This window comes from Tyto alba, unplaced genomic scaffold (genome assembly GCF_018691265.1).
Source record: "Tyto alba isolate M040663 unplaced genomic scaffold, T.alba_DEE_v4.0 Super-Scaffold_38, whole genome shotgun sequence".
Taxonomy (NCBI): domain Eukaryota; kingdom Metazoa; phylum Chordata; class Aves; order Strigiformes; family Tytonidae; genus Tyto; species Tyto alba.
In genome coordinates, this window is record NW_024881313.1 from 4,500,208 (window position 1) to 4,527,463 (window position 27,256).

The 27,256-nt window shown below is 36.0% G+C and overlaps 1 protein-coding gene across 4 annotated transcripts in view; it reads right to left on the reverse strand.

The window, feature by feature from the left end:
* Positions 1-27,256, reverse strand: part of TAX1BP1 (Tax1 binding protein 1) — a 63,402-nt gene that overhangs the window by 20,813 nt on the left and 15,333 nt on the right. For 2 of the 4 annotated variants that reach the window (XM_032991518.2, XM_032991517.2), the window contains exons 3-11: positions 24,039-24,141; positions 20,391-20,578; positions 18,725-18,883; positions 9,074-9,222; positions 8,845-8,935; positions 7,369-7,554; positions 3,770-3,997; positions 2,287-2,433; positions 946-1,039 (exon numbers count right to left, since the gene is read on the reverse strand). In XM_032991518.2, the coding sequence (XP_032847409.2) occupies positions 946-1,039; positions 2,287-2,433; positions 3,770-3,997; positions 7,369-7,554; positions 8,845-8,935; positions 9,074-9,222; positions 18,725-18,883; positions 20,391-20,578; positions 24,039-24,141 (1,345 nt within the window). The remainder of the gene's footprint in view (positions 1-945; positions 1,040-2,286; positions 2,434-3,769; positions 3,998-7,368; positions 7,555-8,844; positions 8,936-9,073; positions 9,223-18,724; positions 18,884-20,390; positions 20,579-24,038; positions 24,142-27,256) is intronic. The other 2 variants (XM_032991519.2, XM_032991520.2) reach the window with 2 other exon arrangements.

Here is a 27,256-nt window from a genome sequence, read left to right on the forward strand (position 1 = left end):
TTCAGAAAACACTTGTACTTACTTCAAATAGGACTAAACTGACAGAACTTACAACCTATAGTCTCTACAGACAGAAATCACGTGTGGATTATCAAGTAACACAAAATTAGGTAGCATTTACTGGCATTTATCAATTTAAATTGAATAACAGAATCATAGAACGGTTTGGGTTGGAAGGGACCTTAAAGCTCACCTAGTCCCACCCCTCTGCCCCGGGCAGGGCCCCCTTCCCCCAGCCCAGGGGGCTCCCAGCCCCGTCCAGCCTGGCCTTGAACCCTTCCAGGGAGGGGGCACCCACAGCTGCTCTGGGCACCCTGGGCCAGCGCCTCACCCCCCGCACAGGGAAGAAGTTCTTCCATAGTTCTAACCTACTATATGTTTATGTTTTAGAAGATTGGTCTTGTAAGAACTTAATAGTTCATCAAAATTATAACCTAGTTAAACATTTTTCTAATAAGCCACTACTGCCTATAAATCATGAGAACAGTCTATAGACTTGACCTTGCCATCACATAATCAGAACTGTTCAGTGGATTTGATTTTACAGTAGAATGCTACTGTGGATAGTCATTATAACACAACTGCAAAATTCCCATGCTATTGTACACAATTTGCAAATTTGGGGAGGATTTTTTTTTTTTAAAAAAAAAAAAAAGGAATTGTTTATTAGTCTGGCAAAACCAGCTCTGTGTTAACTATCAGGCAGATATTCAAGAATTCAGTCCCACTGACATTGACAAATACCAACTGAACTGTTTTGAAAAAGATACATGAAGTTATTTATGAATGTTACCACTTAAAAAAAGACACAGGATTTTTAGATCATTGCTTTAACTAAATCAGAACAAGTCCACCTACTTTCTAGTATAAATGCTATTAGGGACTACTTCACATACACAACACGTTCAGGCTGATACAAATAGATAAAATTTAAGCTGTGGATACCTGGAGATGCAGACAACTTTTTGTCTGTAACAACGGCAGTAGCTGTCTCAATGTTAGATGCATCTGTCAGTTTCTGTTGATGCCCTGCAATTTTCTTTGTGAAAAGAAGTTTTGGTTTGGTACTTAATTAAATGAAATCCAAAGCACAAAGTAACGTATATCTTACAGTAGTATCTCCTCCAAAATTGGACCAAACAGAATTGCTCATTAAAACAGGAGGTAATAATAAATATGTAAACATATTTAATTCTATTACCACTGAAATTGCTTCAGATTGTGACATTTATAATCTTACTTTATAGTTCTTTTTCTTTAGAAACAGTGATTTCTAAGAAAATTATTGGAAAAATCTCATTTTCTAGAGAATCGGTTACTCTTAAATCCATCAATTTGAATCTAACATTCCATTAGAAAATGGTGTCTGTATTACTAATGAGTGCTGGACTTTTGTTGTCAAAGTAGTGAAATCTGGTGTTTGGTATCAGATGTACAACACAGCCAAAGAAGTGGAAGATTTTTAAGGAAAAGCCACAGGTGTTCTGATATGACACTTTATTCACCATTGACCTTCTGGATGAGAAGACAGCTTTGTAAAGTAATCTGTAGATCAAAGCTGGGTAACTACCCCATTGGTTCCGTTTTTCTTAAGAATTCACATTTGCACATCTTGCCATTGTTCATACACCTCCCCCATTTGAGCTCCTCTCTGAGTCAGCCACCAATTTTCACAAGATTGTGAAGAACTCTGCTCTCAAATCTGTTTGAAATTCACTAACAGGTTCAGTTACTAGGTGGCACAAGACTCACATCATCATCACAAAAGCCTCATGTATTTATGGAACAAAGCTTAGAAGAGCGGTGAGAATATAAAATATGTATGGAACACAACTATACACTGTGTTGTAGAAACTTTCTCCCCACCTCACTTCGAAATCCTCCTCCAAGTTCTCCATTTCCCCCACTTTTGACTTTGGTTTTGTTTTGGTGTTTAGGTTTGGGGGTTTTTTTCTGTGGTGGTGGTACTGTATAGAGGTAGTAATTATGGATCTTTTCCTGCTTCAGTTTCAAAAATCTTCCTTGAACAATGTTATGCTTATAGGTTCATCCAAACTCTCAGCTTTCTACATACACCAGTGACTATAAATCCTATGCTTGGTTTCAACAACTATCTAAAAAGAATCACAGAATTAATTTAGCTCTATGGAAGAAAATGGCAAACTAAAGAGTCATTGCTTACTGTGTATTTTAATTCTTTTGAAAAGCACTGGTTTTTGCAGAAGGAAATTAAATAGTTGCTGAGAAGTTACAAAAAGCAAGTGCAATTTCTCCCATTCTACTTACTGCCTGTTCTGTAAACTTGTTTACTTGTTTTTGAAGTTTTTGACATTCTTTGAATTTTTCCTTGTAATGGTCAGCAGCCATTTGCAGACGAAGTTTCAGATCTTCAACTTCTCTGCGCAGCTCCTGCTCCACTGCGTTCGAAGTTTCCTTAAAAAAAAAAAAAAAAGAGAAACTGTTCTCCCTTTTGTTCAAACACCACTACTTCCTAAAAAGCCTTTTTTCAATTAAAGAAAGCATCATGCTCTGTGTAAGTACAGAAGTAGTTCCTATTTTCTTTATGGGAAGGAAAGGAATAGAGCAGTAGAGCACAGAGAGGCAGCATCTGTGCTGAACTTCATTCCCAGCAGAACACACTGATGGAATAAATAGGCACTGGTAATAAATAACACCAGAGGCAGGTAAAGAGGATTTGTATTCTATGGGTTGATTAATTTATACCAGAAGTCTGAACACCTTCCAGAATGTGGTGTAGCTATCGTATAGACAAGCATAGCCACATGGCAAAAATGGACAGATTACAACTGTATTCCATCACACTCACTATGTTTCTACTGGAAGAGGTTCGTTAGCTCGTGTATCAATGTTACAACTCAAGCAAACTAAATTTACCAGCTGAATATGCGCAGTATTTGGATACTTTCTGGTAACTTGAGTCATGCAGATGATCTACTACTACTTCCAGGATGCATTTCAAAGACATTTTATATAATTTAAATTCTTAGAAAAAAAATCAGGTGATTATTGGATATTTTAAATATAATAGTTCTTTTGAGGGTTGTACTATTCACTTCATATTTACTGCACTGCTTTAACTACTGTTCAACTCAATATATTTTTTCAAACTGTTACATCGTTACTGTAATCCTAGTAGCAAATTAATACAATACAGTTGCAGTCACAAAGGATCCAGTACAAAGCTCAATTAAGTCAGAATGATGAAACTTACATTAGCTCACTAGATTTTTACCCAAGACAAAGAAAGTCAAGATAGCTTCCATTACATTCATATTTTTATACTTACAAACACTAAAGCAAATTAACTTTGACCACAAATACTGGAAGGACTCATAAGGATCAAGAAAGAATCAGTAAGGAAAGAACATTATTAAAAAAAAAAAAATCTATTCCAATCAATAACAAATCAATTTTCTTATCTGAATTAGTTTTTAATGCTACTGTGGCTCACATAAAATAATTAAGACAGGGAGAGGATTCAAAATCATACAGACAAATACTGTATTATTCTGTGAAATAATGTGGAGGGGAGTTGCTCTAAGTAGTAGCAGAAACCTTTCCTACCAGCCTTCCAAATTCAGCTAACATGTACTTGATTTAAGGTAGTATCCTGAGTGCCAAAAAAGAATCTGATAATAATTTGTAGAAATCATCCAGAAACATATTTTATTGGCCAACTTTAGGAACACTACCTCTGATAGATTTTATAAATATGGATGAATGTCCATAGTAAATACTGACAATTTACCTGTTCATTTTTCAAAGCTGTGATTTTTTTAAGTTCAGCTAAAGCATCAGCAAGCTGCTTTTTCAATTTTTCATTTTCCAGACGTGCACTGTGAAGATCTGCCATCGTCTTATCTCGCACATTTACTGCATCGCTGAGCTCTTTTGACATTAGGACAGCTTCCTGTTTGCTAGCCTGAATCTGATCTTCAGCTTTCCGAAGCTGTTCTTTTAAAATACTTGCATCCTCCTAGGAAAGAGAACAGAGGGAAGAGGATCCATCATTTTTTAACTCAAAGCTTAAATAAGGGTTGGTATAGGAATTAGAAACATTTGTAAGAAAAATCCAGTTTTCCTGGTGGCTTTAGCAAAACCATTAAATGAAGAAGCTAGTATATATACTAAGTACCATTCTCCCCATCTGCCTTTTTTATTAACAATGGTGTGCAAACTTATTTCTTTATGAAATAAAGGCAAATTTAAGAACTATTATTTTCTCTATACTGGATTTTTGTTGCATTTTCAGCTTTAGATTTAACCATACATCAAAAAAAGTCTTTCTGTTTTCCAGAACATCTTTGTTCTTTATCACCATAGAACTCTTAACGGGCACAAATGGCCATCCAGCTTCAAAACCAAAGTTCATCCCACAATAAGACACTGCAGGTAACAGAGTAAGAGGTCTTAAATGCCTACAACTGGTTGACATAAGACACTGTAAAGCAGCTTTGGGATGTTTTTTTTCACAGCTCCGTTTCCAAAGATCTTGCACAACAAGCTTTTCAGAAGGAACCAAGAACAAAATATAATGAAGAGCAAACTGCAGCACACAGCACTAAAACTCTCAGCACTGCTGAGACAGCTCCATGGGGCAGTCCAAAGGCCAACTGATCACACTGCACTACTGACCTCATGCCTCAGAGAAGCCCAGGATCACAGTAAAAAAAAAATAATAAAAAATTCCAAGCTACTATAAGCCACTTGCAACCTATGGGCTTCCTGAAAGCATAATCATCTCATATTCTTGAGTCTAGACATAAATTCAGGTATTTCTAGTCCATTCTTTATTAATTTTTGAATAATCACTCAGCATAGCAAATCTTGAGAAATACTAATATATTTTGTAAACATTTATGAGGATGGATGGACTAGGAAATGCCCTGAAGTCCCATCCCTTAGCTATTTTTGCTGTACATGATGCATCAGTTACATATTTCAGTAAGTATCTGCAGTTTCACAGTGTAAGACAAAAATGTTAATGATCCCACCAGAAATATCACAAGCACTACAGATTAATAAATGACATAAATGTTTGGTTGCTTCAGGACTGACACACACACCCCCTAGATGTTTTTACTTCAGCTGAAAATACAGTAATTTAGCACATTCAGAAACAGAACTGCAGAGCAGTCAAAAGACTAAAACAAGATAAACTGTAACTTAAAGCAAGATAATACGCCCTTTTTGTCCTCTTGCTATTTCCATGCTCAACAGCACTACTTTTCTACTTAAATTTACATGCATAACTCACATTACTTTAACGCCATTTCTATTCTTTCAAAACCTAGATTACTTTTTCCGTGAGAAGACTGGCAAGACGCACATGATAGTCACCTGCATAATCCAACTTTTCCATGCTGGCCTCAAAGGCTGTGTCTAATTTAGCACTCTTGTTTAGATCAAGAGCACATCTGTGAAGCAAAACTCCAATTCCACTATTACCTATCACACTGTAGATTACAGGACAGAACAACTCTCAGGGCACAGAAACCGCATTCCTTTTGGATTAAAAGAAACAGAGAGATATACTTCAGGAACAAACACCTAACGGGTACTCTACTGCAGGGGGCTGACCCTGGCTGGACACCAGGTGCCCACCAAAGCTGCTCTGTCACTCCCCTCCTCAACTGGGCAGGCGACAGAAAATAGAACAAAAGGCTCATGGCTTGAGATAAGGACAGGGAGAGATCATCCATCCAGTTCCATTCTGGGCAAAACAGACTCGACTTGGGGAAACAATTAATTACTGCCAATCAAATCAGAGTAGGATAATGAGAAATAAACCTTAAAAACACCTTCCCCGTGCCTAGCCCTTCTTCCCAGGCTCAACTTCACTCCCAATTTTTCTCTACCTCCTCTCACCCAATGACACAGGGGGATGGGGAATGGGGGGTGCGGTCCCTTCATCACCCCTTGTCTCTGCTGCTCCCTCCTCCTCAGGAGGAGGGCTCCTCACACTCTTCCCCCGCTCCAGCGTGGGGTCCCTCCCACGGGAGACAGTCCTCCACGAACTTCTCCAACATGAGTCCTTCCCACAGGCCACAGTTCTTCATGAACTGCTCCAGCGTGGGTCCCTTCCACGGGGTGCAGTCCTTCAGGCTGCTCCAGCACAGGTCCCCCATGGGGTCACAAGTCCTGACATCAAACCTGCTCCAGCGTGGGCTCCTCTCTCCACAGGTCCTGTCAGGAACGTGCTCCAGAGTGGGCTTCCCACAGGGTCACAGCCTCCTTCAGGCATCCACCTGCTCCAGCGTGGGGTCCTCCACGGGCTGCAGGTGGAGATCTGCTCCACCATTAACCTCCACGCTCTGCAGGGGCACAGCCTGCCTCACCATGGTCTTCCCCATGGGCTGCAGGGGAATCTCTCCTCCGGTGCCTGGAGCACCTCCTCCCCCTCCTTCACTGACCTTGGTGCCTGCAGAGTTGTTTCTCACATATTCTCACTCCTCTCTCCAGCTGCAATTGCTTTTGCCCAGGGTTTTCCTGCCTCTTCTTACGTATGTTATCCCAGAGGCACTACCGCTGCCGCTGATGGGCTCGGCCTTGGCCAGCGATGGGTCCCTCCTGGAGCCGGCTGGCATTGGCTCTGTCAGACACTGGGGAAGCTTCTAGCAGCTTCTCACAGAAGCCACCCCTGTAGCCCCCCAGCTACGAAAACCTTGCCACGCAAACCCAATACATCTCTCCACAACTCCACTCTAAAACTCGTCTGAAGTAACCCCACCTGGACAGAATAGATACCAGTTCTTCAGTAATTTCACTCTCCTACTATACGACACTGCTTGCTAATTACCACGATCCTACCACACTGCATAGCCAAGGTCACCTCCTCCTCAGAAGTCCTGCTGGCACTCTTATTGCTGCATCCTTAGTCAATTTAGTCCATTTATATGGTATCTTATCCTTTCTCAGTTTTTATATCATTATATCTTGACAGTACATTCACTTAACAAGACATCTTTCAATGTCACCTCTTTTCTCCTCCATCACCCTTCTGCGGTCTCAACACAGCTACTTTATTAACTTTTCTCTTTTCTTCAATCTCCTTCCTTTTTCACGAACTTAAAAGCAACTGAGGAGTGTACCACTTTTACAGAATTCACAAATACTGATTTTTTACCTGTAGTTCACCTCCCAGTTCATCACAAGTGATCTCGAAAAGCTCAGAATATGCAAAACTAAAACCAAATTAATTTTCTGCATCTACTGAGAATACCATAATCCTCTTGCCTCTCAGCCTATACCCTGGTGACACCTTCCATTTCTTCCTTTCTCTTGTGAAACACATACAACCTTAGATATGTTTATTTCAAACTAGGCCAATTATACAGTAACGCTTACCTTGTTTGATGAGGAGAGAAAAAAAGCTTTCTTCGTATTTTCTTTTTCAGCTATAAATAGCTGTAATCTGCCAACCTCCTCTTTATAATACGATATCATGTTTTCTTTGTTTGCATCCAAATTCTTAAACGTCTGGATTTCTTTTACTAGTTTGGTGTTTTCTATTTCTGTATTCTTCAAGTGTATCTGTAATAATGCTAAAAAATGTCAAACTCTTCTTCCACGTTATGAAAACTACTGCTTACCTGTCTTTTTAAGTGTTCGCTAAATTCTAACTCATCTCTGAGACAAATTAGAACAAGTAAAGAGAACATTTGCTAATATCACTGCCCTCCAGCACAAGTTTTCTGGCTAAAATTCTTTCAGCTTGATCATCTAACAACTGCTCCACTCTACAGCTAGAAGTAAGACCCTGATTTTTGTCCACATCACACTCAGCTATTCAGAATTCACTCCACAAATGCTGGACAACTAAGGACAAGCAAAAAATAAATTACCTGAAGAAAACTAAAGAGAAATTAAACTTCTGGTAGTATCTACTTGCAATCATCTAAGCAAACGGGACTACAGCAGCAATATTAGTTTCCAAAGACAGCAAGCTAACAACTCTAGAGCTGTTTTTAAGGTGTCATCAAGTCTATCACATTATGCCTAATAAAGGTTAACTGTTGCACTCAAGTGTTGTCCACTCAAAGTCTAGATTTGTGTTGCTTGTTTGCAAAGGGAGTCCACGTTTGTGAAAAATGTTTTGAGATTTTATAACTTTTGGTGTGTATCTGTCTGCCACAGAATGACATTTTCCTATGAACAGAAATAATCTTTAAAACGTATTTGTTTCATAAAACCTAAGGATTTAATTATTTTAGCATATAAGACTTATTTTGCCTTTTTTTTTTGGGTGGGGGGGTTGGGGTGGGGTGGGCAGGCAGCAGGGCCCAGGACAGGGGATGACACACAGACAGAACACTTACTTAAAATATGGGTGTCTCTCAATACCAGCAAAAGAAATCGGCTATGCTAGTAAAAATCAATGCAGTACAATATAGATCCTACTAAAACTTCTCAGAGTTATGCACAAGACTCAAGAATAGGGATCCAGAAAAGTCTGGAGTGAGAACTCAGAAGAGTAATTTACGAAAACAAGTTACTTGGTGATGCACTGTATAACTAAAGACCTGCGTCACTAGTATCTATCATTTTTTGCTACTATGCCTGCATTTTAGCAAACTGGTGATCCATTCTCCATTCTTGGAGACCTTTTTATATCATGGGATGAATTCAGATGCTATTTTCCTCATTCATTAGAGACCATCTGTAACTGTCTACAAAATCTGTTCACAGAAATTGACCATTTGCAATTTCTGTGAACAGATTTTTTCCTTAACAAATTCAATTTATCAGACTTCTCTATAAAACATTATTACCTTTGTTTCAAACCACTTCATGTCAGTGTATAGAGGTACAAGGAATAGTTACCTTATAAAGCTCTTTTTCATCCTTTTCTGTCTTTAACACACATTCAAGTTGCTCCTTCTCAAGCACCACTTTCTTCAGTTTGTCCTTCAGACTAAGACATTGACAAATTAATAGTACAGAACTATTAATACAGAAAATCGATGCATTCATTAAAAATTGTAAGTTTAAAAAAACACCTATAAAAAAAAAAGGTAAAATAAGGAGGGTAAGGAACAAAATGATTAAATACCTGTCCAACTCAGTTTCTTTTGCAATGGCTTTCTGAGTTACAGTCATGATATCTTCTTCAAGCTGCAGAACTTTTGAAGCAGCCTCATCATGCTTCTTCTTCAAATCATCGATTTCAGTTTTAAGAGCTTCTGACGCCTGAATATTATTCTTTAAAAATATTTCAAATAGATGTCATTTAAGAATGTGTATCTTCAGAACAACACCACACTATTTTAATTAATGCTAAAATGCGGTCATTAGATTTCTTCTCGTCCTTAAAATGTATGACAAGACTATTTCAAGTATATCTAAGTACATATACTGAATATATAAAAATATTAAAACTTGCTATGTGCAGTTAATATATTAATCAGTCAATATGGAGTTTGTTTTGGTACAAGCATTAAGTTACACAGAAACTACCCAGACTTCAGAGTATATGACAAATAAAGCTGTGTCATATCTTTTACCCATCTCCTTTCTGCACACTAACCATCATTTGCCTAGCTTAGAAAACATAAAGAACTTCTACTTCTCTTTGCATTTTCTTGTACTTAAAAAGGAGAGCTTGCATTTGACCAGTTACACCACTCAAACAAGCCACAGCAAAGACAACTACAGGCAAAAAGCAGAAGAAAAAAACTGAAGAACTCCTGATGAAGAGCTAGTCACTACACTGCATTCTCCTAGCTAGAATATGTAGAAAGTCTCACAAAGTTCAGGGAAACCAATGAATCGGTTGCGGGATTTAGGTCTTGGATACTGAATGCTGAAACAGACGATGATGACAACACACGACCCAGATTCCTTTGTCAGAAAACTGACAGATGCAAAATGGGAAGCCATTTCTAAGTATCACAATCATTATCTAATTACAGTAATGTACGTATCATTTTATGGCAGTGGACAGTTCAATGTCATTATCACCACAGGAAAATGGCCATTTAAAGTCAGGTTATCTTAAATAACCCGGAAAAACATTATTTTCAATATAACACTATTTTCTTGAGAAAATAAACTAATAACACTGAAGTAAAACACACATACCAAGATAATATGCTACTATTTATGATGTCGAAATTCAATAAAGCCTAGCTTGTTATCAACCGTGACAGTGGAATGAATCAAACTGTAAACAAGGTCAAGACAGACTGACCAACATGCCTGACTGCAGCATGACTTACAGTGTTTGTGCAGATACTAAGGTACAAATTGTCTTTCTGCTTTACATTTGCAAGATTAAAGCACTAGTTGATCTATTCATTTTTAAACAAAGCTTAATGCCCTGAAACAACAAGTCTGCACTGTTACATCAAGAGAAACACAGCCAGAGTTTACAGAGAACCCCTACTGGCCAGATTCCAACCTAACTAACAATGTTTTAAGTACAATAAAATATAATGAGGACTGTTTTTACTCATTAATTGTCAAAATACACTGTTTGCAAGTGTAATTAAGCCACGCTTTTACAAGCGACTAAACAGAAGTTTGGGCATTATGATTGGGGGGGGGGGGGGGGGGGAACAGGGAGGGGGAACAGGGAGGGGTGTTGAACTGTGAGGAGTGGCAAATGTAATGATGACTCAATCACTTCCTAAACACTATACCAGCACATAAAGCAGATTTTTATTTTTTTTACATATACTATAAAAAAAGAAGGGTACTAATACATTACAACTATTTAAACTCTAAATGCCTTTTTTATATGTCTTAATATAACTAAGAATTTCAAGGCATCATGAATGTACCATGTTTTTTGAAAACGTCATTGGAGATGATGGCCCCCAAATTTCATAAGATCTTTATTTTTGAAAAGCTATCAGTTTCTTGCAAACAAAAATATATGTATTTGGTGTATTGAAAGCAGGATATGTTAACTGAAGTCAGTATTCCAAGTAAAGCTTGGTATATAACCAGCAGCAACAACACACATTCTAACTGCTTGTCCTTCCCTAGTGCAGTAGAGACTAATTAATTGACCCTGTTTTGAAAGTCTAGTATAGTAAAAAGTCTATTTCAATGCATATCTGTGTTTTCTCTAAACACCACTTCGGTATAACTGTAACTGTTGTAACCCAAGTGCCTTCAAAAGAATTTAATCTGATACATTATATATACAAACTGTACAAACAGTTCAAACAGGCTGCCAAAGGTAACATTTATTAAAGGGAATTAATAGGCTGAAAAAAATTCACTCCACAAACAGCATTACAATTGATGCTGCTTTGCTAGTTATTCTAAAGGGACATGGTATTAAAATGTAAAAGTTCCATACTTAACAGATTCTCACCTAATAAACTTGCTTAGATACAACTAAAGCCTAGTTTTGAAAGAAAAAAAGGATTAATTTTTAGAGACGACTTGTTATTTACAGAATTCTTAGCAATTCAATTTAGATGCTGCAATCTTAGTCCCATACACTCTGGTTACAGCAGTTTCAGAGCCTGTAAAATTTAAAATGAGCGCTCTTAGACTACTTTACAGGTAAAAGTCAACTGTGTTTTAGGAGGAATCTAAAGGGGAAGAATATAATAAACACATCAACTATATGAACAACCTCTACTACAAAAAAGATAATTACTTTCTGTAATTACTGTTTACTTATCTGGTACATCCACCATTATTATACATTTTCTTCCACTTTCTTAACAGAAAGAAAAGCACAAGAGCATGAATCATTTTAATTAACTGGCTTAAAACACCCAACAATTTTAAGGTTATTTTTACTCCGTATTGTATTTTTAATCCAGTTACAAATGCAGCTTCCCCGCTCCCTGATCCCTAGAGTTGCAACAGCCTTGTGGGCAGAGGGGGGAAGCAAATCACACCACAAAGGCCAGAATAATCACCCAGAAATTACTTAGATCGGCTTCACTGGTGCAAAAAAAAAAAACTCCTGTAACTACTAGGAGTCTCACTACTGAAATGAAACAAAGAAAATTTAATGTAGTTGTCAAGTGAATTTGTTTTCCCCTGAATCAAAATTCCACTTTGAAAAACTCTGATGTACCTTCACATAGGGAACAATAAGAGGTACCAAAATCTTCATTGCTATTCTAAAATGGCAAAATATTTAAGACTGATTTTTTCAAAAATCATTTTATTGTAATCACATGAAACACTGTCCTCCCCCTGCGAGGAACTGCCATTACACATAATGCAATTTGTTTACAGTGGATTATAAAGAGCTGCCACAAAAACAGGGGGTTTACATCAAGAAGTTCTAAATTACAGATCAGTTGCTTTATGTTTATGTAACCTAATCGTAAATACACTGATTGAAACCTCATAAAGCTATTATAAGCTCTATCTAAAGGACATGCGAAGACCATGAATGTGCTCTTCCTTAAAACATGTTTAAAATACATTTACTAAATTTCTGGTGCAAAAGGACTAATAATCGTTCATTTGAGAACGGAATAGCCATAAAGTTTGTAGATCCTAATTTTTATAACAGAAATCTATGGCAAAAATCTGTATGTACAACAATGAAGAACAACACACTTGCCCTACTTATTTCTTACTTCTAATGCACACACCACTGAAACATTTCAGAGTACAGTCCAGTTAATGGAAGCAAAGTAGCACAGACTGTGCCTGTGAATCAGCATAAACAACACATTTTTCAAACATACCTAAGGCAGAGAGACATCCAGCAGACAGAATAAACACTTGAAAAATAGAACTCAAGACTATTTCCAGCTGTGACGTCTTGCAGTATGGCAATGGACAGCATGGCTTTTTAGGCTTCATCTTCCCTTTTCATAACATGTTAAACTCCCTACCCACTTTTTAAATGCTATTCCACACCTAAAGCATTCACCTTTGATTAATGGCTAATATCTGCAATCTTCATTTTACTTTATACAATGCATACATTGTAATGAAGAAGGAAAGGTTAAAAATGAGCTATGCAACTCTGAAACCAAAGAGGTCAATTCAACTAATATAAGGCGATTTATTAAAAAAAAAAAAAAAAAAAAGCAGCAGCACCTTTCAGCTGGATTGATTTATCTGGATAAAATTTAATGTCAAGGCAACCACTACTGTTCATATCCTGTAGAGAATCTGGGGGATCTAGATGAATTACCTGCAGAAACCTTTTGTTTATCACACTGACATCCTAGTAGCTCCAACAGAATCATGGAAAACACTCTGGCTGACATCATACTCTATATTTAAAGGACATTCAAGGAGAAATTATGAACACAGCATAGTACCACTGCAGTCAATAACACAGGGCCTGAATGTTCTGAAAGGAAACCTCAAGTTGTAATTTTTCTTTCTAAAATAAAATTTAAATAAAACAGTAAACCAATTCCAAATAAACTTAATGATATTAAGCTTTTATCTTTGTGACTATGAACAAGAATAGAAATACTGCTCTAAAAACACTGAAGTCTCTCTATTCCAAAAACCTAAAATAGCACAGTGGTAGTAATTTAATTGCGTTAATCTCTTCAACTAACATTGTTAAACTCTACAAAACCAAAGCCTCACTCTGTAAAAGTTCATCTAAGTAACATCAATCACTCAGTTACTGTCATGAAAAGTACAGACATGCAAGTTTTTGCAAGAGACAGATGAAATTTTTTTACACACAATTTACATTTCAGAATGTTAATTTCTTAAAACAACTTCTGATAAACTACCATTTTTGCAGTCATTCTCATGAATACATATTTTGAAGTGCAAAGTATCTCAAATGAATTTGTTCAATCATCCAGTGAAATAAATTTCAATTAACCAGTTTAAGAAATATTCTTACATAGAATAAACACTAAAACAATAAAACAGGGTTTTCTTTTCATAGGATATTTATAGCACCCTTGGGTGCTGTAATTCCTGGTGCCAACCTGAGCAATTCTGGGTATTTAACTTGTACCTTTAAATCACTATTTACATGAGTCTTAGGGGGTTTTGTGTGTTCTTTTGTGGTTTTTTTTTTTGGGTTGGGGGTGGTTTTTTGGTGGTTGTTTGGGTTTTTGCTTTTTGGTTGTTTTTTGGCTTTGTTTTAGAAACAGTGAATCTCCCCAATCATCAGATTTTCTCACACACAGCATATATAAACAATATCAATACAGCATGATTTAAAGAGGCACTGAAAAAACACCTACTTTTATGCACGCAGTCTGAACTGAGCACTTGCACTGCTGACGTATCACACTGCACAACAGCATTTTGTCACTATCTAACCAGAGAAACTCTCCTTCTAAAACGGCATCAAAAGCCAACTTAAATGAATCCCTGATATTTGAATAAAAATCTCAAATGAATAAAGCTACTGTAAAGGTAGAACCTGCCAGCAGAATGTGGATTTGATGGATGTCCTATTAAAACTCCCCATCAGATAGATGAATTAGCCTGCTTTTTAAAAGCTAAATGGTGAACTAAACTTTCAAAAAGCATGAAAGAACAAGTTTATCGAGTCAAATTCACTTCTGCCTTAATTTATGACAATGTCGTAACAGAAACACTATTCAAATGTTCACAGGATCAAAGGGTGAGCTGGTAATCCGCAAACCTGCTGCTTCTGACTCAAGCTAAACATTTCTGGAAACTAGTGCCACAGGAGTAACGCTTGTCACCCCTGTAACAGTAAAGAAATCTGTTCAGAAGTACTCGCTTCCCACTAGAGGGAGACAAATGATTGCAAAAGCATCATTTGCAAGCTCTGCTCTCTACACAAGTGTGCAAACCCTGCATTCACAAAATTGAATGGTCGCGGTGTCAGAAGAGCAACCGATGAAAGCCTGACACAATGATTACCGCATACTGCTCCTTAGCTGTTAGCAAACCCAAATCGGTAGTTTGCTGTGGCCGTTACAGTCTGAAGTGCTACAAAGACTGGAACTCACCTGTTCTTAAAACTCAAAAAATGGGAATCTTTTCACCACTTAAAAACATCCATAGAGCCCAATATTAAAACTTTGTGGAACACGCTGTATTACACCTGAATAGATTGTTTAGCGTGCTATGTTCTTAAAAGACTGATCTACTTTTAGCTTGTTTCTTTCTAATATTTTCCCCAAAGGGACTCTAAAAGCATCCCAACTAGACAAAAAACAGACAGACAAGACAGTAGTTCCACTGCCCAGAATTCTGTGAGAGTAACTAGGTGGGAAAGAGAGATGAAATAATTAAAAGTGAGAGGGACACACTAATTGGGAAATAGCTGTGACAATACAGACAGGATAGCTGTTGACAGACAATAAGAAATCAATGTCTCTACGGACATTTCTCAATGATACAGACTACTCCCAAGCTATGTGTGTAAACAAAGAACTGATAAAAGTCAATACCAAAAAGAAGAAAGTAGCCTAAAGGCATACAAATAAACATTAATAAAAGGATTTTAAAGAAAACTGTGTTTTAATAAAACAATTTCATATTATGAACTCTGACTTTTTCTATCATTAATCTACCTTCTATTTGTTACACTGTACCACAGTGAGATAACTTATCTACTATGACCTCTAACCACACCATGAATATTCTGTTATTCAATTATAAAAATATGAGCCAGGTTAATAATGTATTTGATCAAAAAAGAAAGACATGAACTCTGATATCCATATTTGCTCCAGAAAAACAGTAAGATTTTTGGAAGAGGGGCACATTGACAAGTATTTTGTATATAGGGGTTCATAACTCCCTTACCACAACACAAATGGTAATATAAAAATAGTAGTTGCCAATACATTAGCAGCATAAAGAACTCTGCACACAAATAGAATCAAATGCATGTGTCTGTACAGACATATCCACCTCCTTTGCTCATGCAAGTGCTGCTTTTTAAATGCAGTACTTTATACTACTGTGGTTTTTTAGAGGCTCCTTTGGACAAGCAGAAATATTATCTGTGCACTTGTTGGAAGTATTTGCAAAAAATTAGTGCGTTGTTAAGAGACTGTACACGGGTTAAATGTAGTTTATTTTTAACAGAAATAAAGATTTCTATCACTTACATCTTCCTCAAACTATAAAAGTAGTGTTTACAGTAACTTTATTCTCTTATATGGGCTATTTTATTAATTTTCTTTAGCCTAATACACCCTAAAGTACATTAAAAGAATTTTTTAAATAGAACTCCAAATAGGTCAATCTTTACCTAAGTTAAACATTTTTAAAAATACTAATTTTAAGTTTAACTCTACTTTTATTTATGTATCAAAAGTTTAGAGCATAACTACAAATCCACCTGTATGTGACAAAAGCTCACTATGAATAAAAGAAGAAAATAAAAACCCCACAGAATTACTTAGTTAAAATAACCATTCCGTAACTTAAAGGCAAAAAAACCCCAACAAGCCAAACCAAAACAACCTAGCTCATGCTAAGCACAGGTAAACATTCTGCTGTTATATGAAATACAAATATATTGTGATTACTTAGCATTTCAAGGCTATCCCTTGTAGTCTTACATAAAAAACATCCAAATTAATGCATTGTTTAGGTTTACTGCCAGTAACAATTATTCACATCATAGGAAGCTGACTAGATTAGCTGGGGGGTTTGGGGGAAAGTGGTTTTGGAAAGTTTGTTTTGGTGGTTGGTTGGGGGAGGGGGTGGTGGTATTTGGTTGGGGTTTTTTTCTTTGGTTGTTTTTTGTGTTTTGTTTGTGCTTTGTTTTTTAAACAAAAACCACAAAGAAAATAAAACCTAGGTACTGTAATGCAACTGAGTGCTGTGTATCTGCTGCTCAGGAATCTTTAAATCAATCCATTAATGCACTGTACATGTTCCCAGAAAAGATAAACCATATAATCCCTTGACCCACTGCTGTATTTCATGTATTGGGGTAGGGAGGCAAGGAGAACAAGAAGGGAAGTCGTCTTTGACACTGGAAAGTTTAGAGACAAAGTTGTATATAAAGTACTGTTTATTAAATTTTCTGATGATGAAAAAGTTAACTTATTGCACCTGATTTAGTAGATATTTGTTTTAATTTTCAAGAGTAACACTCAATTTGTATTCTGCTTTTGTATATAAACAAATTAAAGATCTTTTTCAACTCGGCAGATTTGCGTTTTTGGTTTTTTTTTTAAGCAAGTGAAAAACAGAGAATAGAACATAAAATACCTAAAATAAGACCATGTCAAAGACTTGAGAAAAAGTAATTGCATGAGTTAGAAAACTTTTGTAGTATTCTAAACAAGTGAAGCACTGCATCAGCCTCAGATGTCTTACAACTCAGCTAAATACCAGTGAGAAGTTCTTCACCCTGCATCACCACTTCAGCGAAATACAAGGCCAAAACAAACAAACAAACAACAAAAAAAGCCACAAACATTCCTGAAATTAAATTCTAAGTTCTAGTATCTTAAAGGCAAAACTATTTCTGATTATACAAATTCACAGTAAAGTGTAAGAAAGTATCAAGATATTTTTGTTCCTATACAGTCTATGTATAGGACTGTATCCTTGCTGGAGAGCCATCAAAATCCCATTGACAGATTGTTCTAAAATGGCATGATAAAGCTAATGCGGATCAGAACTTGCAGTTTACTTTCATGTATTTTTTTAAATGAGAACCTCAAGTGACAGTGAAAAGGTATCTGTGTAGCTCATTCATGGATTCTGCAAATCCATGAAATGCATACTTAAGTATTTTATTCTCATCTCATTGGTTTTAAGCTAGTTCTCCCATGTACTTTAAATTAAAATCATTCTTTTATAGGAAAAACTCTTCTAACCAAGATCTTATCCCTTCTTTTTTCCTTATCCAACATCCTAGTCCATTTCACTATGACCATTCAAAAATAAACTACAAAGTTTCAACAGCTTCACATTCCCTCAACAAATTCCTATTAAAGGTGTATCACACAGAACTGTTGACATATACATACTACTACTTAGAAATAGCCTATTAACTGCTGTCCACAGCTAAATTATATAGGCTTCATTACTTCAAATTTGTTCATGTCACCACCTCCCTCCCACATGTTTTTAATCTTCTCCTAAAAGTTGATTTTTAAAAAACAGCAGCTTAAAAATAGATTAGGTCCAATTTTTTTGTGTCTTTTTTTATATTAGGTTTCCTCCTCACCATATGAAGAATTCCAAAATAAGCTTGCTTTGTTTTAGGCTAGATTAATATTTTCACTATCAATTAACACTGTAAATTGATTTTTAGGTCTGTGCATCTTTTCCCTTTGAAAATCTTCAGACCTTTGTGAAGCCTTTGAGAAGTGACTAGTTACTTTTCCCTCTTTGTATGCCCTGGCAGTAGTATTCTCTGTTAAGTCGAGATCTTTGCTTTTAATATCAAAGGGGTTTTTTTTACCATTTTCAATGCCCTGTGTTCTATGTAGTTGTTCCTTAATGGAAGTTTTTTGAAATGTCTTCCTCCATTTTAAGTTAATGTAAGCAAACTTTAAACTACCAACTACTTTCCACTATGAATTCCACGCTTAAATGTCAAACATCTGCTAACAGTTGTCATTGATTATCTTACCAAGCCTGGTACCAAAAGCCTTAAATATTTTAACCATTTTACGACATAAAAGGAATAGTGGCAGGAGGTTAATAGGAACTGACCTATTCTAGTGTAAATGTCTATCTAACTGCTGAGGGGTTTTGATAGCTGATTTTCACACAGTTTAACTGGTTCTTGAAAAAGGAGGATTACAGACATTATGAGTCAGTTTTAATCAGTTCAACAACTAACCTTCTGCTCTGTTTGCAGTTGGTCACATCTCTGCTTTTCATGGTTAAGTTCTTTTTCCAGTCTTTCAACCTGATCTCTGAGTTGTGTCGTTTCCTTTTCCAGGACAGAAGTTACCTTTAATAGCTCTTCTTTTTCTTTTATAATTTTTTCAATTTTAAACTGTAAAAACAGAAACATTGTGTTTTGGTAACTATTCTCCCCTTCATTCCTATCAAATAAGTGGATAGCAAATTACTCCAGTGGTTGAGCAGAAATACAAAATGTGTATCATCTGGTTAGGTTATTTTACAATTTTCCCCTTATTCTCAAATTTCCGAAGTTTCATTGCTTTAACTGACTGGTACTACATTACCCTTAGACAGCACACTTTGCAGTGTCTTGATTTATACTCAAGTTTTCCCTCCTTACGTGAAGTGCCTTTACTGTTCCCAAGTGACAGCAACTATGGAGGAGCTAATTATGATAATGACAGCTTGGTAAAAAATGGCTGCTGAGTGTAGTAGAGACATGGGCACACACACACACACTCTAAAGTGATGTTTGAAGGATTTCACCAAAAAATTGAAGGAAGAAATTTTTTATGAAGAGGGTGGTGAAACACTAGAACAAGTTGACCAGAGAGGTGGTAGATGCCCCATCCCTGGAAACATTCAGGGTCTGGTTGGACAGGGCTCTGAGCAACCTGATCTAGTTGATGATTTCTCTGCTTACTGCAGAGGGGTTGGACTAGATGACCTTTAAAGGTTCCTTCCAACCCAAGCCATTCTGCTATTCTATGAACCAAGATAATCAAAAACATTTGAAAATTTGTCTTTAATTTTGGTACTATGAGCACACATCTGAAAAGCAAAATTATCCCAGATATATCTCTGTACTAAGTCTCTTAACCCTAAATTTTAAAAACTGCAAATAAAATGCATGTATGTGCCTAGATGCAGCCCACAAACAGATAAAACATCTGATGACAAGGTAAGGAAACTGTACTGAGCAATTTTCCAATAAGGAACTCATATAATCAAGTTGGTTTGGTTTCAGGTTTTGGGTTTGTTTTTGTTTTTGTTTTGGTTTTTGTTTTTTTTTTGCTTGAGGCTTTTTAAGTAGTTTTTAGCCTACAAAGTATCAACAAGCAAATGGACACATCCTGACTCTGGATGTAAGCATACAAGTCTAACCACATCCATCTAGCAAGCAACATGACACACAGAACACTGCTCTAAATAAAACATGAGCTATTCTAATATACTTAAGCACCTGCAATTACTGAGCTCCATTTCCAGGGATCTTCACTTGTGCATAAATGAAAGTATACTGGTTCCATAATTTTTTTTTTTCCTTACAACAAGCACCATTTCACACAAAGTGTATCTCCCTCCAATTAGCTGAAGAGTACAGATGTGAGAGATGGGCAACCATCTATTCTCTTGTGGTTCCCCAGTCTATGCTTAGTGCTATACCATACCTGTAACTAGTTTAAAATCTTTACTTATTTAATATGCAAATATTCTAACTCAAATCAAATACTGCAGAACAAACCAGAAATATACACATTGCACAGACATATGTAGGTTTTTCCCTCCTGCTTTGTTCTTCAATACCTGCGAATGTATGTATATATAAAAAAAAACCACAAGAACATAACATTTTAAGAAGAACTGTTGAATCAAACCTCAAGTAGTCCAGCTTTTGTGGTGACCACTAACATATCAGAGTTTCCTTCATCTTCCATAGTGAGCAATTCTTCAACAGGGGAAGAAGTACGAAACTGGAAAGGTGTGCTTGCTCCACGGATTTCTCCTTTATGAGTCACATAACAGAACTGGTAAAATTCTCCATCATCATTTGGTAGATAATATCCTATCAAGATAAATTCATATTTGAAGAAGCATTCTACACAAACACACAAGTCTCCATCTGGAAATAGATTATCAGATCGTGTTTGACTTACAAATTTCATGCTCATTACCCTCAGTAAGGAACAGATAAATCATCACAACAGCAGAAGGGGAAAAGTCATTCTATTTAGTAACTTTCATTCCCCAACAATTTCTCCTGGCTTTTAAGACAAATGCCAAAACAGTGTTGGGTAATAGGTGCTATATGTACACATCGCCTTACACACATTAGTTAATAGCTGCTGTTTATGTATTTATGAAACATAGAATTATTAGCAATCAGATGCCCTGAAGCTGGATCAGGACCATATTATTATGTAACTGTGGTACATTCACAGAAAAAAAATTTAAGCAATTTTTTGACCTTCGAATATCTATACAACCAAAGACAATAGACAAAAACAGAGTAACATTCAATTACACGACTTCTGCAACTTTACCAAGTTCAATTTTTTAGCATGGTTTTTGTGGAGTAACCAGAAACTACTTTTGCTATTTTTAAATGCCAAAGCAGGGGAATGGTCTGAATGGATGATACAATATTAGCGAGCTGCAAGTACGAAGAGGGCAGAGGGAGTTTAACAAAGCTCATTTTTTAAAATTAAAGAAAAATAAAATTATTCTAGACTTTGCAAGGTGAGAATAAGTCATCTTTCTTACAGCTATGTAATACTGCATGCTGCCAGCAAATTATTTCAGAAGAATTTCTGTGCAACTATTTAACTGAACTGTTGCGCACTAAAGCTTCAACATCAAGCCCCTTACATCACCTGGATTCACATGGCAATATTTGTGGATGTTAAACAATCATTTCCAGAACTAATGATATTTTTAACTTTATTAGCAAATGCAAGAAACCATGCCTTACCCAGTTTAATGGTAAGAAAACCAATTGGTTTTACTCAGAACACTTAATTATCAGATACCCTAGCCTACTCCTTGAGTAGGATACTAGCATAAGAAATTCTAACCCAATGTTCAATCCTACAGGTGATGTCACCCATTTCTGCTCATATTTCACCACAATTCAATCTACCTCCTTTCTAAAATTATCATTAATTTCTATTTATCGACTTTTATTCCACATTCCTGGACAACTTTTTCCCATTACTCTTAGCTACTTCTCCTACAAATGGTAAGACATTACATGTGGTATACAGACAGTGCTTGTATCAAGCACTTCCCGTTTCCATTAGTCTTAGTCTTTATTAATTGTAGCTCAGGGAATAGTATCTTATTCTCAAAACCTCCAGATTCTGTACTTTTGGACTTGGCTACACTTTCCTATGGAGCACTGCAGTTCAGTTTACCTGATTCAATGCTTAAATAAGGTGACACTATGCAGAAACAAATTCAGAACAATCTACTTCACAGCTCTAGCAAGTTTTAAAATCAGCTCGTCTGAACCAATATTAAAACTACTTTAAGTCTTTTTTCTTATATCTAACACGCACTGGAGAGAACAGACTCCTGATTATTTTCTTCCAGCACACCTACTTGATGATTAGAAAAAAATAATACTTAAAGCATGCTGCACGACATTTACTGTTTATCTCGGCTAATTAAGTTCCTGTAAGCTCTACTGATTTCATCTCAGCAGCACTAAAATATCGTGCCAAACACAACTGGGAGACTGAATGGAGATTAAATCTGGCAGCTCTATAGAAGCAGAGGACTGTCAGCATGGAATGTAACAGATGGGACGGAGTTACCTGGTCTCTTCATGCGTGGTAAAACTTCTAAGTACAAAGGACTGATAATGGCATGTAGAGTCCTAGGTTTCTAGGTCATTTTTAGTTTGAGTCCAACCCAAATTAATTCATTCAGGGGAATTTTGGTAACTGTAAAAGAAACTAATGACTTCCTTCCAGTTCCTATAGAGCACATATAGTTTTCACAGATTTCACAGTTATAAAATGGTTGGATCACATGGATATCACCATCGAAAGTACCAGAAAAAATTCTTTGCACAAGAGAAAGAACAGTAAATTAATCCACGCTAACACTATTTGCAGCTACTATTCGCAGCTTTAACAAGACAACAAGCTAACACAGTGGTCATTTCAGGACTTCCATTATTATTGCTTAAAATATATAGAAAAAACAACGACACATATACACAAAGACTAAAGCTAACTTGGGGAATTAAAAAAAGAACTTAAGATGGTACACAGAATTCTGTTGGTAAGCAGAAAAGCATTAAACAAGTTTAATGGAGGTGCTCTTCTTATATGCAATTTTGAATGTGTGTAGATTTGACATTCATAATGTCCTGTGGCAAAAAGTTCTGTACATTGAATGTGCTATACAGGTATCATCTTCATCTCCATTTTAAACCTGTCACTTGTTAGCTTACATCAATGACTCCTACTTCTTTAAATATGAATAATAGATAATCCACTCATGCCATGGGTAGCTGATTTTACAGACATCAGTCACTTCCCATTACTTCCCTTCCCCAGGGCTGAAAAGTCTGGCAGCAGGAAGTTCTGAAGGTCACCTCGTCCAACTTCCCACTCCAGAGACTGCTGTCAGCCCCAGTCTGAGACTACACTGGCTGTGTCTAAGCAACTGTGTGGAATTCTCATCCTTCCAAACTAGGGATACCTGTTCAAGTGCTGCACGACTGCCTCTTGGTAAAAAAGTTCTTCCTAATGTCAGACATAAATGTCCCACAACCCACAGCCATTGTCCGTTTTTGTATTTAATGAGAAGAGTGTGGCTCACACCTCTATACAGAAGCTATTTCTTAACTCTGATCTTCCTTGTTGCGCTTTGTAATTTGTTGTACTAGATCTTTATTGAGATTGTGAAGGGGAGGGAGAGGACCTGATATCCAGTGTTGAAAATGCAGTTGTACCACAGATTTGCACAGTGGTGTAACATTTTGTTTTGTTCTTTATTCTTTCCATAAAATTTCAGTCATTTTCATCAATTCCTCACTGTCAAAAGGTCCTCTGCAACTCTTGATTGTTCTAAACCTTCACCAAACCACCATCTACATTATTTATTCTTTGACAAGAATCACTTCACTTTGAAAATGTTTCAAGTCCAGAGACTAAAGACAATGTAAAGATACAACACATTAAGAGATGCCAAGAATAAAAAACCCTGCTGACTATTAAACAAAGTCACTTTCTGTATTTTAATATTTTCCAACAGAGCCACTCTTTCTAACAGTCATGAATATTGTCCATTACTATGTAAAAACATAGTAAGTCACATACTTGTCCTTACAATTTCCTTGACATCTAAAATAAGGCTTAACTTCACACAGTGAATTGTGGAAGATTCTCTTCCAGTTTAGTTTGTAAAAGCCTAGAACTGTTACACAACCCTCAGCACTGTAATCAACAGATAAGTATTTTAAAAGCTGTACAGGCTGGAAAATACAGGTAAGGTAAATACTGCCTTATATTCACCTTGAAAAGTCAGCACAGAGTTAACAGTTGATCCTTCCACATAGTTTTCTGGCATAGGTGACCAAAGAAACGTGTAATAATCTCTTGCAGTACTCCAACCAACCTAAAATAAAATAAGCCACAACAACAAAAATTAAAAGGAAAATATTTAAGAAGGAGAATTTGTTATACAGTTAAGATATCATGGTCTGGCCTTTATAACATACTGTAATAAGCATATTTCTGCTCCAGCATGCAATAAAAAGATACTTAACAATGTTTACAAATCAGGAAGATTTTAACAAGCATGTCAAAGATTTAGCATGAATTTTGTTAAGCTTCTTACCTAAGGCAATAAATGGGTCGAAGGCAATAAAAGGGTCTATATAAATTAAAACACCAGTTTTCACTATACATTAAACTACTATTTGGTACTTTTTTTTTTTTCCTATAAAGATACATGTTACTATATTAAAAACACAGAAATATTAATTCTGAATTTTATAGTGAGATTTTTCTCAGTGTAAATTCTGCCAATGCTGACTATTTTGTGTCCACAATCCCTCAGGTTCCTTGGAGAACAAAAAGGAAGGAAGAAAAAAATAGCATACTCTTCCACTGAAAAGGCCAAAATTGACAGGGCTAACCTAGCACTTTTTGGACAACTTCTACAATACTAAAGACCAGCATTTCACTGGAATGCTAATTCTCTTATATATACATGCTATGTCTGCAAGGAAAAAAAGTAAATTTGCATGAAAATCTAACTCAGCTAAATTGGTGCAGTCTCCCCACTAGCTTCAACAAACATCTGCTTTCAGACTTCTCTTAAAGAGTACAGTTCTGTACAGTATCAAATGCTATCCTTTGAAAAAACAGATCCCAACAAGCTTGAAATACATGCATCTAAACCTGAAAGCATCTAAATCAAAGCAACTACTGTAAAGCAATGGATATTAATAATAGCATAACGGTCAAGGAGAATAAATATATCTGTTTTATTCCACTGAGTAAAAAACAGTAAGATACCAAAAACTTTGTCAAAAGCTAGGTGTAGTATGTTTTATCAATAACTAGGTGGACTGTCTTGGAAGAGATAGGAAGAAGAAAGGGCACAAATTTTTTACCAATTTTCATCAGGTAAGACAGCATTTCAAGAGGAAGGAAAAAAAAAACACACCACTAAAAAAGACCAAGTTACCAATCATGATTTCTATTACTTCATTAGACAAGACTTCTAAACTTCAAGGTCATACCAAATCCTCCTTTATAAAGGATACATTGCAATAGTGTATTTTAAAAACATTAAGAACCAAGTTTTTAATAAGTTATTATTTAAAAAAATAAAAAAAAAATATAAAACATGTTTAGATAGGCAAAGAGAACAGCAGAACTGAAACTAACTCAATAGTAATTATATATGTGTACAGGAATACATTTCACATATGAAAATTAATAATTAGCATTAGTAAAAACAATTATTAATATATTATTCCATATATTTTTCATATATATATTTCCCAATATTTTTCATATTATTAAACAAGGATGAATGGACAGCAAAACCAGATGACATTGTCATTTTCCTAACTAGAGTTACTTCTGTAAGGCAACATTCATTACAGAGAAGCAGTGCAGACTCTTGAAGCATCCACTAGAATGGAATCACCTACTCCATCTTACGCTGATTCTTAGCCATAATTTTAAAGATTTCTATAATATCTCCTATCAAGGAGCTTTTAAAATGTCAATGAAATGAGATTTCCTGAGGTTGTTATTCTCATACTGTTAAACATCTCAGAAATAATGAGAGCTCTTCCAGTAACTTAAAGAGGGGGTAAAAGCAATTTTTCCTCAATAAAAGGTTACAGGAAAAACATCTTGCAAATTTTCATATAGGCCATGTCTCCAAACCCCACTCAGATGTTAATACCCCTTTTTTGCTGAACCTGCTTCTACCTCAGGAAAGAGAAGCACATCCCATTACTTGATGCCCTAAAATAAAGAAATCAGATAACTTTTTAAAGGTAGTTCTCAGTAAGTGAAAAGTCTCCATCTTGTTCTTTTTAATTTCAGAAGGGAAGCTGAATTACTATGCCCAGAACAAATACTGTATAGAACTGAAGTAATCTTTTCATCACACTCCACTTTTCTTTTTTTAAAAAAAAAAAAAAAAAAACAACAAAACAAAACAAAAAAAAAAAACTACACACACTCCGACTCTGATCCTATTTTCCTGAGTACAATAGCATCTTTCCTTCTGATAATTAGCACTTTGGAAAACACAGAGAAGGAATAAAATCCAGCAACTGTAAAAACAAAAGTGGTCCCTCTGGAAGATCAACTCGGCTTCTGATTCAATTTTTCTCTGGGATTTTAGCATTTTATATTTTTTTTTGGCTATCACATGTTGATTTGTAAATTGGGTAATCTATTAGGAAACCAAAAGTTACTATTATGAATACTTTACCTGTAACAGTAATCCACGTAAGCATTTTTTTTTTTTTTTAAGGTCCCTTAAAACTTTAGTCATACTGATATAAATGAAAAGAGTAATTATCTAAAGAACAAATAACTCTCCTGGCCTGTTCCTCAGCAGATGCCATATTTTCAAGTGTGACTCCACTCTTCGGGCTACTGGTGAAGAAAGAACTGTGACACATCAAGAGCTAGTGGGAGATACCCTGGGAAGTTTACCCTGCATGTATTTTCTCCAGCACTTCCCCCTATTTCCTGTCACCCATCACCTGCTTCCCCTGCCAAAGCTCCCCATCTTACACTCTTACCATGACAAGAATTCATTTATTGCTTAATGGGGCACATGCAAGTTACCAGCAGGTATAGACTATCCAGCGGCTCTTTTCACTGCACAGGATTTCAGAAGAAATTCTTCCCTGATACAGGATGCACACGTCAAAACATGACGATGTCGAGAAGGAAATATGAACAAATTTCATCTTCCTTGCAGCTGCATACACTTGAAAAGGGGAAGTTTGTGGATTCCGCAGCAAAGCCAGTTAACCTCATTACATTATTCACTGTCTTTCCTACTTAACAATCATTATCATTAACTTCCAGAGAATTATTTCTCAGATAACATAAACAAGGAGCAAAACCAAAGTAATGATATGCTGGGAAGAAAATAAAGACAAAATTAATTAATGGATGTTTTAGTTCTAGGATGTAGATCTTTAAAGAAAAAAAAAAGTTTTAATGAAACCTTTATTTTAGTACTTTGT